General features: G+C 52.0%; 1 protein-coding gene across 3 annotated transcripts in view; it reads left to right on the forward strand.

Moving 5' to 3' along the window:
* PRRC2C (proline rich coiled-coil 2C) overlaps positions 1–14,792 on the forward strand; it is a 1,200,196-nt gene that overhangs the window by 884,017 nt on the left and 301,387 nt on the right. For all 3 annotated transcript variants that reach the window (XM_086955980.1, XM_086955997.1, XM_086955989.1), the window contains exon 25: positions 1,521–1,730. In XM_086955980.1, the coding sequence (XP_086812106.1) occupies positions 1,521–1,730 (210 nt within the window). The remainder of the gene's footprint in view (positions 1–1,520; positions 1,731–14,792) is intronic.

Below are 14,792 nucleotides of genomic sequence, written 5' to 3' on the forward strand. Positions count from 1 at the left end.
TTTGGCCGTTCCGTCCTCCAGGACTTTCTGGTGTGATTATTGGTTCGCAGACCCACCACCGGGGTTGGTATTGCTGAGGTATCTATTCTAAGGTAAGGAATCTATCACTAACGTATCTCTTTCAGATGCACAAGTTACTACTTGTGTAACGATATATCTGTAAGAGACATTAGTTAGTGATAGATTCCTTACCGCCCCACCCATCCTCCCCGTTCTGCGAACCGATGTCTAGGGTTAAGGTCATCCCATTTCAGGGCCCTAGTTTCATGGCACCAGTGTTGGTTCTATCATGGCTCTGCGTATCTGGCGCAGAAAAGCTGTGTATCAGAACTGACGTCAGCGCGCATGGGCGGCTTCTAAGTACTCCGACGTCATTGCGGTGCTAACGGCGCCGACGACGGACGAGGAGCCGCAGATGACGCCTACCGACGCGCAGGGGTATTGCTACGCAAAAATTTCCGGATCCAGTCTGGCGCCTGGGAATATTCTAAGGTAAGGAATCTATCACTAATTAATGTCTCTTACAGATATATCGTTACACAAGTAGTAACTTGGGCATTAGCAGATATCCAATTCAGGAATAACGTTTAACTGAAATTTGTGTGCCTAGTCCGCAATCCCAACATCTGGATACAAATCCTCTTTTCCTACCTTTTTAGTTGTCAGTACCGACTCCTGCTGAAGCATTCTGGCTTCATTCACACCACTGAAATGCTCTTCCCGCATGCACCCCCAATTAACAGTAGTTTAAAAAAGTAAAATAAGTTGGAGATAATAAACACATTACAGGTTCATCACGCACACAGAATTGCTTTGGAAAAGGCAATGCGAAGATGGCCACTAACTAGGGAAGTGTGAGCTTACTCTAGTCATTTTGACTTCACCTATGATCGTGCATATGGGTATGACTTTAAAACTTTTTCAGACTCCGCCGCTATATTTCAAATGAGTGCATTATATGTGAGAATAGAGTCAAAAAGCTGGAAAGCTGTTGTTGCAGTTAAGTAATCTATTTTAACCTTTTGACGGTGATTTTGTGGAAATTAAAGGTTTCAACATTATGAAATGTAACGGTGCTCCACTGCAACAAAGATTTGTTTATTCAGTCATTGATGATTGACACTATATTTTTTTCTTCGTTCGGAGGGATGTTTTGCCTCTCAATATTAAGTGCTATAGGGTCCTGTATATGGGTGAAGATATTCAATGATTCTGTGTTCGAGCACACCCGTGATGGAGAATTGGTGATTCTTTCAAATAACCTTTCCTGTTCCCATCTATATTGCTGATGAGAGCCAGATGTCTTTTGACACCTTTCAGACAGTACTGGAGAACCGGGTACATTCTGGGGCCTTTAGTTTATTTTTTTTCCATTATATGTTGTCAACGCTGCTGACTAACACAGCGAGACTGGCCAAATATGTTGCACATCCTGCTGCTCTGAAACTATGCATCCATACAACAGATACTTGTAGCTGCTGTGTCTTCAATCACCCTCTTTCTGTCTGACCTAATCTTAGGAGCTGGAACATACACCACTGCTTCCCTCAACACAAAGGCAACCATTGCAACTGATCCTCCGAATATCTGCAAGGTGAAACCACAGCAGCTTCAGACCAGCACTATGCCAGCAGCAGGACACTTCTCTCAGTTAAGCTGCATGCCATCCCTCATCACCCAACAGCAGCAGCAGCAGAGTCCGCAGGTCTATGTCTCACAGTCAACTGCAGGTAACGATGTAATCCCTTTTTATGTGAGGCTTCCATAATGAATACTGTGATTTCTTGTGGGTACAGAAGATCAGTTACTTCATGTTTCCAACTTAAAGTCAATGCCTGGTTAAGTTGTGCTTTTTTTCATAGATTCATCGTCCAATAAATTGCAGGATGTCCATGGATGACCCATTGGCTATTTTGTATTTTGCATTTCATGTTGCTTCAAAGTGTCTGGCTTGGTCACACGTGTGAAGAAGAGTGCATTTTAAATCTTTGTTTTAGATCTCAACTGAGATCAACACCTCCTTAGTATAACATTTGAACAATTAAAAAAAACGAAACACATTGGTTCAATACAGCATCAAAAAACGTAAAAATTCAAAATATCATAAACTTGCCATTTATGTGAGACAGTACGAAATGTAAAGCTTCACCTGCAGATTTAACATTGTATTTAAAAATAGTGGAGATAAAAAGGGATCTACACTGTGTCTTTAGGACTATATGTATAAAAAACACCTTACTTCACTGCTGGGTGCCACAATTAAAGAGGGCAGATTTGCACAACTAAAAAATGCTGTGCCGCACCCCTGTTGTAGCTATTAAAGGGAGACCATGTATGCGTAACTGTAGAAATATTCTTTGTACCATATGTTAAACTAAATTCAAAGTATGGTTACATTTTAATTCTAAAGCCTGTTCCACCGACAACCCACACTTAGATAATTGAGCAGTGCTTGTATCCAAGTCAAAGTGTGCTTGGGGCACTATATCTTTTAAAGGCTCTTTCAGCTGTAGGTGTGACCACTCCAGCAAGTAGATTAGGCAGAGTCCACAAATATTTAAAGTGCTGTAGTCAAGATTTTTACAGAAGGAACTGCATGCCCCCTTCCTTAAAAGTTCTGGCTGTATCCGCTCCCGTCAAGCAACCTTCTGTGGAATGGATCAGTTAATGGCCCCATCTAATCACCTTGGCTAGAGCTGCTGAAAACACACTTGTTTCTCCCAAATCGTGCCTTAGAGCTTTAGCTGGAATAAAAGATTACACAATACATAACTTAACATATGATATTCCCTTCTACTTTAGGAAGGACCACCAGGTATATGGTATGAATTCAGTTATATAAAGTTATCACGAAGTTCTTGACCTTGAAGATTAGAATGAAATGTTTGAAATGTTAACGCCCCAAAGATTTATACAGGAAATGTATGACTATTCCACATCCCTGGGTCATGCCATTTCTCCCTTGTTGAGTTGTGAAATGAACATTAAGACCGTAAGAAAAAAAAAACTCCCCTACTTTGGAAGTAATTTTGCACTTTACATCACCTCCTGATCCAGCTTCCAAGTAAAGGAGCAGCAGTTTCTTCTTTAAACCCCATACCTTACTATTTAACTCATTTGTTCTCAACGAATGATTATGCATCTTCAGTCTCTAACCTTCCTTTATCCCCTTGTACCCAATTAAGTGATCTATTTCAGAAGACCAACAGGAATCTCTGGAGCAATAAGCTTTCTCCAGAGCACACATCTAAGGGCTAAACTAATGCCAGCCCTTAACTACGCCCAACAAGCGTTTCCTGGAAAATTAACAAAGAACCTGGAAAAAATCCATTGCAGTGCATATAAAAGGTTATTCCACCAACCTGCATGCACCAGAAATACTCTTGTGCGACGAGAATTGTCTTTCAATCAACAAAAGCTGGAAGAGATGGCTGCCCTGAGTAAATACTTTTATCTTACCAAAGCGGCACATGAGAATACAATGAAAGCACTCCTAAAAACATCTTTCTTGAACCAGGGAACCCCTGGTTAGCGACCCCCGCTGCGGCCACTGATCTCCTCAATTTAGCCCTAGAGAACTGGGACCCTGAGCTAATTAATTACGGTCATCAAAAGCACAATCAAAAAACAAGTCCGCGGGGGAGGAGCCAGGCCGGCGACCGCGATGGCCGCTTAGGCGCCCGGCTCCGTAAACCTTTCCGCCTCGCGACCGTATCCTGCCCGCTATCCTATGCCCGCATCACGGATTCGTGCGGGGGAAAAGAAATGACCGCTGTTTGTTTGCCTCCGGGACTCCTACCTGCCCGGATGCCAGAGATTCGTCCCATCTTTTCTGAGGCCTGTGAAGACGTCGGAGCCGGGGCCTGGAGTGGAACGCTGTGCTGACCGCCAACACCACAATGGCGGCCACCAGTACGTGAAACCTGACCGATCGCCCAAGCTGGGGCGCATTTTGTCCCGATTCTCTGTTTGTGCCTTGACTCCGACATTGGCGCCGTGGAGCGATCCCGACTCCTCCTCAGACGGGCTGCTGCTTCCAGACGGGGGTGCTCAACACAGCGGCCGCCGGAATTGTAACCCAGCTTGCCTGCTACCGGGGGACTTCCCCGAATCGTGGTGAAGCCATGCACTCCCCCTCTTCTTTGTCTGGTGCCCGCTCCCGGTCCTCCACAGTGCTGGATGTTGACCGTGAGGCTGTTTGCGGTGGTGACTCCCGGCTTCGGCTGCTTCAAGGAGATGAAAGGAACGCATTTGGGAGGCGTGCTGACATTGCGGCGCATGGTGAAGGGCTAATGGTTTACGACCTGGTTCTGGCTCTTGGCGCCCTCCGCGGTGCCCTACAACGAGACGCTCGGAACCTGGCAGAAAAATTGGACGCCATTATTGCCACCCCGAGGACGGAGGCGCCACCGATGCCCTTGGCGTCTGCCACTTTGCTTGTGAGCACAACAGATGGCTGCGCTTCTGATACCCTACCGACTTGGGAACTCGTTGGGGACCCGACTCCTACCACTCCTGGTTGCCCACTGGGTGACTCCTTTGAGACTGGGACCACTGGCTCTGTGCTACCGAAGGGGTCGGTTGTTCATGTAGCGCCCTTGAGTGCTCCGACGAGGTTCCGACAGTGGAATGGAACGGTTCCTACATTTCAAACACCAATGTCCCCTTGTGCTATCCCGCCGTGATGGTTGTAGGCCCATACCTGTAGTTGCTCTGTGAGTAAATAAAGGTTTACCAAAAAAAAAAAAAAAGTCCGCATTTGCTCTTGTGCCTCGGACTTGGAATCGCTGGCCAAAAGATGCCTCCACTTGTCCCAAAGTCTCCCACACACAGTGTATAACTCCAAACATCACCTTACGCAGGCTGTGGGCTGTACAGCCCTACATAGGATCTTAGCATGCAGACTACATCCCCTGCCACTCAAAGAATTATACACTACCGAGTCGATAGGAACAGCGATCAAGGAATGTCGGCTCTGTGAATACAAACGCGAGTCTTTGGCTCACCTCCTATTCTGCTGCCCGGCTCTGCTCACAGCCTTTATCTTAGGCCCATCATTCTACAACTGGGGACACGCACTGCAAAGGAGGCAGTCCTCCTACAAAGTAAAACAGATGGCCACGTTTGGTAAATTCATTCAACAGACCCGTACGAAGCTGATGGCCATCTCGGGCTAAATGACCAAAGACTCTGATAACGCACGTTGGGCCATAATGGCCACGGACATTACCCTTCTCAGTCCCCAAGCATCCTGATCTTAATTATGCAGAATTTCTTTTAATATGATGATTCTTTTAACTTTTGTATCTTGTTTTTAATGCAATGGTTTTGAGTAACCAAGCAATAAAATGCATTCATTCACACATCTGTTGACTCTTTCAAATGCTATTGAAAGGGCAATGCAGCCTAGTTTATTGGTTGTTTCTCAACTCTCTCATAGCTTTCCAGGATGGACGTCTATGGCAAGTGTTAACTAACCTTCTGCATTTGTCTTTAAAGCCTTTCTGCTCACCTGGATTAGTTGCGTAATCAGCTGCCTATGTTTGAATATGTTCATGAATGGTAAAGAGTAGGAGAAAGATTTGACAGCAAATACTGTGATTCTTTACAGTTCCTATTTATAAAAATGGGAGTAATATACTACCAACCCACAATTGTGGTATACACCAGGTTATATGAAAGTGGCGATAACTGATAATCTGAAAGAGACACGTTAGTGATAGATTCCTTACCTTAGAATATCCCCAGGCGTCAGACTGGATCCGGAAACTTTTGCGTAGCAATACCCCTGCGCGCCGGTAGGCGTCGTCTGCGGCTCCGCGTCCGTCGTCGGCGTCGTGAGCGCCGGGATGACGTCGTCGGAGTACTTAGACGGCGCCCATGCGCGCTGACGTCAGTTCTTCTTTTTTCCGCGCCAGCTAGCGCAGATCCGGAAGAAGCTCTACCCCCAGTCACTTTTTGACTGAAAACTTGGATGGTGCCAGGGATGCCCGGGTTCAAGCCTTGTTCGAAGTGCGACCGACCCATGTCTGTCACGGACCCCCATCGCCGGTGCCTGAAGTGCTTAGGCCTCGACCACGACGATCGAACCTGCGCCGACTGCCGGGCCCTGACGTCGAAGGCTAGGCGGGAGCGGTCCCGCAAGCGTCTCGAGCTGAGGCACTCGGCCCCGCGCCGCTCCAGGTCCCGGTCCCGGTCCCACGGGAGGTCGAGGGACAGGTCGCGAGGTCGGAGTCATCGACGTTCCGGGAGTGGACACCGATCGTCTGGTTCCAAGTCCTCAGGTAAGAGGCATGAGAGGTCGGAGCGACGCCATCGGTCCTCCGACCCGCCCCGACGCTCGCACGATGCGACCGGGGACTCGGGCGACACCGCCCACGCGGCTCCGCGGGAGTCGCAAGCGTCGCCGCCTGCCCCACACCTTCGGGTCCCTGGGCACGGCGCGTCGCAGGAGGAGGTCGAGAGGTACCTCATGGCCATGAGGGCCCTCCCTCCTCAGTCGGTTCCCGTGGCGCCTTCGGGCCGATCGGCTCCGTCTGGAGGTCCTTCCGGGTCGGGCGCTTCGGCCCCGACGACGTCGGGTGCTTCGGCCCCGGCGCCGCTGGCGACTTCGGTCCCGGCGCCGCACGACCTCGCTGGATCTGGCCCCGGATCCGGGACCTCGCCGGTCGACCTTACAACCTCGCCGGCGCCGTCCCTTCAGGTGTCGTCCCCGGCGGCCGATGTGGTTGCCGCCCCCATGTTTCCTACGGTCCTACTCAGGAGTCGGAGGGGCGCCGCTGGGCGCCGATTCCGTCGGCCTTTGGAGACTTCTATCTCCACGAGGAGGCCCTGGCTGTTAATCCTGGTCTCCAGGAGCCAGGTGACGAGGAGCAATGGGAGGGGTCCGAGGACCCTCTGGCACGTGATTGCCAGTCACATCAGGACTGGACATATGAGCTTGGGGAGGCCAGTGGTATTGACACCCCGCCAGACGCTGGATTTACATCGCCCCCGACTGTGGCTTCGGAGGCGGGTTCTGCTTACAGCGTAGTGTTGACGAAGGCAGCTAAGGCCTTAAACCTTCAGCTCCCCGTCGCGGCCGTGAGGACTCATCTCCTCACTGAGGTCCTCAAACAGCAGTCCGGCTCCGCGGAGCCCCTCCTGCCGTTCAATGAGGCCTTGTGTGACGTTCTTCTGGGCACTTGGTCCAAGCCCGCCACAGGCCCCCCTGTGGACAGGAACGTGGCCAGACGCTACCGCCCGGCACCGGGCGACCCATGCTTTTTGTCCACCCACCCCACCCCCGAGAGTCTGGTCATCCAGGCCTCAAACTCCCAAACCGCATTCCCGTCGGCCCCGCCCGACAGGGAATCCAAGAGATATGAGCAGTTCGGGAAGAAGGTCTTCTCGTCTGTGAGCCTGGGGCTACGGTCAGTGAACACCAACTGTCTCTTGGGCCGCTACACCCACACTCTGTGGGACACGGTTGCGGAGGTGCTGCCACAATGCCCTGAGGAGGTCAGGGCTAAACTCAGCCAAACCCTTGCGGACGGCCGAGATGCGGCACGCTTTTCTATCAGGTGTGGGCTGGATACCACGGACTCACTGGGCAGGGCGATGGCAACGACGGTGGCGGTTCGACGCCACGCCTGGTTGAGGTCCGCCAACTTCTCGGCCGATGTCCAGGCCACCCTCCTGGACATGCCGTTTGATGGCCGTCGCCTCTTCGGCGACAAGGCAGACCATGCGCTGGAACGTTTCAAGGACTCCAGGGCCACGGCCAAGTCCTTGGGCCTTACGGCCCCACGCCAGCAATCGGGTGCCTTTCGCTCCTTTCGTGGCCACGGAAGGGGCGCCCCACCACGGACCGTCAGCCACGCGCCGCAGAATGTTCAACGCGGTGGCGGACGTGGGAACCGCCGTGGCGGTGGTCGGGGTCAGCGGCGAGGCCAGTCCACACCTCCCTCAGCAGCCCCGCCTCAAAACCTTCCTAGTCCGAGTTTTCAGGCCCATGTGACGCCTGTGGGAGGCAGGGTTCGCCATCACCTCTCCCACTGGCATACAGTCACTTCGGACAGGTGGGTGCTGCAAATTGTCCGAAGGGGTTTCTCCCTCCCCTTCGAGTCTTCCCCTCCATCCATGCCACCTCAATACCACTGTGTGTCGGGGGATCACTTGCAACTTCTGCAAGAGGAGGTTTCGGCCCTCTTGGCCAAGAGGGCCATCGAGCGCGTTCCTGGGCCAGAAGTAGGACGTGGTTGTTACTCCCACTACTTTCTGGTACCCAAGAAGGGCAAAGGGGGCCTACGCCCTATCTTGGATCTGCGGAACGTCAACGGCTTCCTCCGGACGGAGAAGTTCAAGATGCTCACTTTGGCTCAGGTCCTGGCTGCCCTGGACCCAGGAGACTGGATGGTAGCGTTGGACTTGCAGGACGCCTATTTCCACATCCCCGTCCTGCCGGCCCACCGGCGTTACCTGCGGTTCACGGTAGGCCTAGAGCACTTTCAGTTTACCGTGCTCCCCTTCGGCCTTACCAGCGCCCCACGGGTGTTCACAAAGGTGATGGCGGTGGTCGCAGCCCATCTGCGCAGGCAAGGGGTATCAGTCTTCCCCTACCTCGACGACTGGTTGTTGAAGGCGGGCTCGCCCAAGACAGTCGTCAGCCACCTCCAGACTACGGCCGACCTCCTGCACTTGCTGGGGTTCTCCATCAATGTGCCGAAGTCACACCTGTGTCCCTCTCAGAAGCTCCTCTTCATCGGAGCGGTTCTCGACTCGGCGCGGTTTCGGGTTTACCCACCCGAGCAGCGGGTTCGGGAAATTCAGGCTCTGATTCCTGTCTTCAGGCCGTTATCCTGGGTCTCGGTCAGGTTGACGCTGCGGCTTCTGGGACTGATGGCCTCCTGCATCCTTCTGGTGCGTCACGCCAGGTGGCGGATGCGGGCTCTGCAGTGGGACCTGAAGTTTCAGTGGGCCCAGCATCAGGGCAACCTGTCCGATCATGTCCTGATCTCGGAGGGCACTGCCAAGCAACTGCAGTGGTGGCTCACGGACCGCGACTGGGTCAGTGGCAGACCCCTCTCCCTACCCCAGCCGGAGCACGTAGTTGTGACGGACGCGTCCCTCCAGGGCTGGGGAGGCCACATGGGAGAGGCGGAGATCAGAGGCCTCTGGTCTCCGGCGGAGTCCCGGCTCCACATCAACCTTCTGGAGCTGCGGGCGATTCGTCTTGCACTGAAGGCATTCCTCCCCTCTGTCAAGGGGAGCGTGGTGCAAGTGTTCACCGACAACACCACCGCCATGTGGTACTGCAACAAACAGGGCGGTGTGGGGTCGTGGACCCTTTGCCAGGAGGCTCTGCGCCTCTGGCAGTGGCTGGAACATCAGGGCGTGGCCCTGGTGGTTCAACACCTGGCAGGCTCTCTGAATGCCAGGGCGGACGAACTCAGCCGCCGGTGCATGATGGATCACGAATGGCGTCTGAACTCGGACGTGGCGCAAGGTCTCTTTCGACAGTGGGGAGAGCCTTGGTTAGATCTATTCGCCACAGAAGAGAACGCGCAATGTCAGCAGTTCTGCGCGTTGGAGTTTCCAAGGCGGCACTCGCTCGGAGACGCTTTTCGTCGGGAGTGGAGCTGCGGTCTGTTGTACGCCTTTCCGCCTATACCACTTCTGCCCAGAGTGCTGAAGAAGATCAGGCGCGACCGGGCCCAGGTCGTCCTTGTGGCTCCGGACTGGGCACGAAGATACTGGTATCCCGAGCTACTCAGCATGTCAGTCGATCCCCCGATTCGTCTGCCTCTTCGGGAGGACCTTCTGTCGCAGCAGCAGGGGACAGTCCTGCACCCGAACCTGTCCAGTCTCCACCTACAAGCTTGGAGATTGAGCGGCGGCAGTTGAGGCCATTTGACTTGCCTCCCGAAGTCTGTGATATCATTCTGGCAGCCAGGCGTCCCTCCACAAAGTCGGTATACGCCTGCCGGTAGAACAGATTTGTGGCATGGTGCGCAGCAAAGGCTGTGGATCCTCTCTCTGCACCCCTTTCGGAAGTGCTGCTCTTTCTTCTTTCCCTTGCCCAGCAGGGCTCTGCTCTGGGCACTCTTAAAGGGTACCTTTCTGCTCTTTTAGCCTTCTTGAGGCTACCAGATCAGCCTTCTTTATTCAAGTCCCCTATTGTGAGTAGATTTCTGAAGGGCATCGCGCACATGTTTCCTCCTGTTCCCTTCGTGATGCCCCAGTGGGACTTGAATCTGGTTCTCACCTATCTGATGTGTGCTCCCTTTGAGCCGCTTCATAACTGCCCTCTTCGTCTCCTTACTCTAAAGACGGCCTTCCTGGTTGCCATCACCTCTGCCAGGAGGGTGAGTGAGCTCCAGGCTCTTTCTTCTTCTCCACCTTTCCTGTCTGTTCATCCTGATAAGGTGGTGTTACGTACACGGCCTTCCTTCCTGCCCAAGGTTGTCACGGCATTCCACATCGGGCAGTCCATCACTTTGCCCACCTTCTTTCCGCCTCCGCATCCCTCGAAAGAGGAGGAGAGGCTCCACCGTCTGGATCCAAAACGTGCGCTCTCCTATTACCTGGATCGCACACGCCAATTCCGGGTGGATGACCAACTCTTCGTTGGTTACGTGGGCGCGAAGAAGGGAAAGGCTGTGCACAAGAGGACCATCTCTAGGTGGATCATCTTGTGTATCCAAGCATGTTACTCCATGGCGAGGAAGGAGCCCCCAGCTGGATTGCGGGCTCACTCCACTCGGGCCACGGCGACGACAACCGTCCTGGGCCGCGGTGTCCCCCTGCAGGACATTTGCCAGGCAGCCACGTGGGCCTCGCTGCACACGTTCGCAAGACACTACTGCCTGGACAGTCAAGTCCGGAGGGATGGCTTCTTTGGCCGTTCCGTCCTCCAAGACTTTCTGGTGTGATATTGGTTCGCAGACCCACCACCGGGGTTGGTATTGCTGGGGTATCTATTCTAAGGTAAGGAATCTATCACTAACGTGTCTCTTTCAGATGCACAAGTTACTACTTGTGTAACGATATATCTGTAAGAGACATTAGTTAGTGATAGATTCCTTACCGACCCACCCATCCTCCCCGTTCTGCGAACCGATATCTAGGGTTAAAGTCATCCCCTTTCAGGGCCCTAGTTTCATGGCACCAGTGTTAGTTCTATCATGGCTCTGCGTATCTGGCGCGGAAAAGCTGTGTTATCAGAACTGACGTCAGCGCGCATGGGCGCCGTCTAAGTACTCCGACGTCATCCCGGCGCTCACGACGCCGACGACGGACGCGGAGCCGCAGACTACGCCTACCGGCGCGCAGGGGTATTGCTACGCAAAAGTTTCCGGATCCAGTCTGACGCCTGGGGATATTCTAAGGTAAGGAATCTATCACTAACTAATGTCTCTTACAGATATATCGTTACACAAGTAGTAACTTGTGCTACAATTATATTGAATTAGCAGACCTGTCCTGTATCGCCCTCTTTCTGGGGAATCTTAGTGTTTCGACCTGAACTACACTTTAACGGCTGTCTTGGCGACTAGTAACGTATTTTATCACTTTCCTCAGTGAAACTGCAGTCCTGATACTAATTGCTTAGACTGTAACCTACTAGAGATGACTGAGTGCATCTGCTTTCAAACCGCACAGGCCATACGCCTTGCAGGCCCTTTCAGGGAGAGCTTACTAGTTAAGTCTCTGATCCAGTCTAGCAGCAGTTTTACTGATGCGGTCTATATATTGATTAATTGCTGGTTACTTTTATATAATTGGGAAGTATGTTAAATAAAACACGAAAAGATGTTAGTTTTTTTGTCAATGGCAAGTTTATGCATGTTTTCAGGTATGTGTTTCAGTTGCATGATCCTCTCCACAAATCAATGAATCAGTGTACGCTAGGAAATGGTGGTGAACCTGAACTCCTTCATATCTTAGGGTGGTGCTTCCAGTTTTCATTTGACTGTAGAACAATATTAAATTAAGGACACAGGAATTCTGCTAGAGACCTCTAAATGGAGATTCTTCATCTTAAAATATTCCCCATACATCAGACGAACTGGAAAATCTTGTGCAGTACCTCTGCCCGGCAGTAGGTGGCGTTGTTCGGCTCAGCATAATCTGCGCAAGAAGCAAAGTTGTGGTGCCTATATGGGTGCCACCCCAGCACGCTGGCATTAGTTCCTTTGGCTCTGTGCCAACAGCGTGGATCTAAACAGCTACCTTCATCATTATTTGACCCACCTTTTTTACATTTTTATTTACATTTTATAACTTTGCTCTGTGTGCTAGGACATCATGTGCCCTGCCAAACCTTCGGGGTCCAAGCCTCGCGTGGACTGCCACAGGCAAATGTTGGTTCCAATGCCCACTTGGCTTGTCTGGTGCCTGGGATCCGGGACATGATACCAAGGTCTGTTTCAAGTGCAGGTTGATACATCTGAAGCCAATTTGCGATCTGGCAGTGAAGCTCCTAGTGGCGCGGCAGAAGGCAGCTCTGTGCCGCTCCCAGTTTAGTTCTGGTTCCTATGGATGATCTTGGGGAAGTTCCTGAATCCTTTCCCACGGTCAATTGTTTTCCCATACCAAGACCTTATTGAAGTCTGTTCATTTTGAAAAGCAGATGAAGAAGTTGAAGCACTCTTCTGCTTCACCTTTTTGACATTGTGCTTCCAGCCCCCACGCCACCTACGAAGCCAGCGTCCTGGTCCGCTTTGCGCTATCCAGAGTTTCCTGGCGCCAGAGTGATGCCCACCCAACTCTTAAGAATTTTGTGACGCCATGCATGTCATCTTTTAGCCACTTACTCCCTCTGGAGCCCCTTTGGACCCTACAGAGCTGAGAAGTGCACCTACCTTGTGACTGGAAAAGACTTCTTCGAAGAAAAACTAAGTGCAAACATCCAGAGATAACACTAGATGGCAGACGTATGCAAAACATGTGAATGTACAGCTCTACATGCCAAGAACAGATGAATACTGAGTAAGTAGAATTTTTCATCCTTTTTACTTGGCTCTGCGCTTTTGGTGCAGAACTAGTCACGAAGGAAACTGATGTCAGCGCGCCTGGGTGGGACCTATACAGATGAAGATGACGCTGACACAGAGCCAAACAATGCCATCTACCAACATGCAGAGCTACTGTTTAAGATCCTATTTGTCGCCCGGGAAATATTCCAACGTGAGGAATCTGCAATTAGACAGTCTGCCAGTAAAAGCGTAACCAAAGGTAAGTAACATTTTTGTTACGTAGTCACATGACCTACTATTAATTGTAGTAAATCTACATTATTTCATCATTGATAGTCAATTACTTATTCATGTAGAACACGCCGCAATGAAATATTTTTAGGTACCCAAACTGTAGACATCAGTATTTTCTAACCTGAAAGAGACACGTTAGTGATAGATTCCTTACCTTAGAATATCCCCAGGCGTCAGACTGAATCCAGAAAGTTTTTCATCAGCAGTACCCCTGCGCGTCGGAAGGTGGTGTCGTGAGACTCTGCATCCGTCGCTGGGCATCGTATGTGCCGAGATGACGTCACAGAGACTACTTAGGCTCCACCCATGTGCGCTGACGTCAGTGCTTTCTTTTTCCGCGGCCGCAAGCACAGATCCGGTTAGAACACGTATCCTTGTCACTTTTTGACTAACTTTTTGGGGACTTTTGCCTCTACTTCTCTTGTGAGTCATTGACTCCTAGTGCCACGTAGGGATGCCTGCATTTAAATCCTGCGGGTCCTGTCGCCATACAATATTGGTGGCTGACCCCCATGGCGTCTGTCTCTACTGTCTGGAGCGTGACCATGACTCCCGGTCATGTTCCGGCTATCTGGCCATGGCTCCGAAGGCTTTGCGGGAGCAGTCCCGTAAGCTGCTGGCGACCCGACAGTAGTCTCCGTGTCGTTCGAGGTCCAGGGATCAATCGAGGGACCGACCGAGGAGTCATCATCATTGCTTCTCGGGGTCGAAGTCTTCACACTCTGAATTGGGTAAGAGACGTCATAAGAAGTCAAAAAAGCGTTTACGCTCTCCGACGTCCCCCGTTGGTCTTCGGACGTGGACAAGGGGCCAGGGGTACATCCCCCGCGGCTCCATTGCAGCCTGAGAGTCCTGCTGCCTACCCACCTTATCTGGGTCTGTCGGCAACTCCAGCCCAGGTGCAAGAGTTCCTTGCCGCCATGGACCGCCTTTTCAGGCCTCTGGCTCCCGCTGGCATGCCTTTGGGCCCCGCGGTCCAACCTGAGGGGCCTCCCTTGCCGCCGGCTCCGCTGCTGCAACGGGTTCTGTTCATCCCACCGCCCTTGCCAGAGTTTCTGGACAATTTTGCTTCAGGTTAGGACCTGGAGCCGGATTGGCACCACCTGGCGCTGTTCCCGGCGCCGCTGGATCATTTATATTCCCCTGTCCCTCCCTTGCCGCCACAGCCTGTGCCACTGGCTGTGGAGGAGGGGGACGGCAGGGAGGGGTCAGAGGACCCTCTTGCACGGCAGTGCAAGTCAGAGCAGGAGTGGGCGGAAAAGTTGGAGAATGCAGGTGGCCTTACCCTCTCCTCTGAGCCTGGTTTTCTTTCTCCTCCTGCTGTAGCCATATAGGAGGGAACCACATACACTGTGATGCTCCGTAGAGCAGCTGAGGCACTTGACCTTGATCTGCTTACGGTGACTTGCAAAACTTGCCTTCCCACTGAAGTCCTTCAGCCGTCGGCAAGCTCTACGGAGCCTCTGCTACCCTTCAATGAGGTGTTAACGGATGTGTTGATGGGCACCTGGTCTAGACCAGCCCCGTGAGTTCCTGTGG

This window comes from Lissotriton vulgaris, chromosome 1_1, assembly GCF_964263255.1.
Source record: "Lissotriton vulgaris chromosome 1_1, aLisVul1.2, whole genome shotgun sequence".
NCBI lineage: Eukaryota > Metazoa > Chordata > Amphibia > Caudata > Salamandridae > Lissotriton > Lissotriton vulgaris.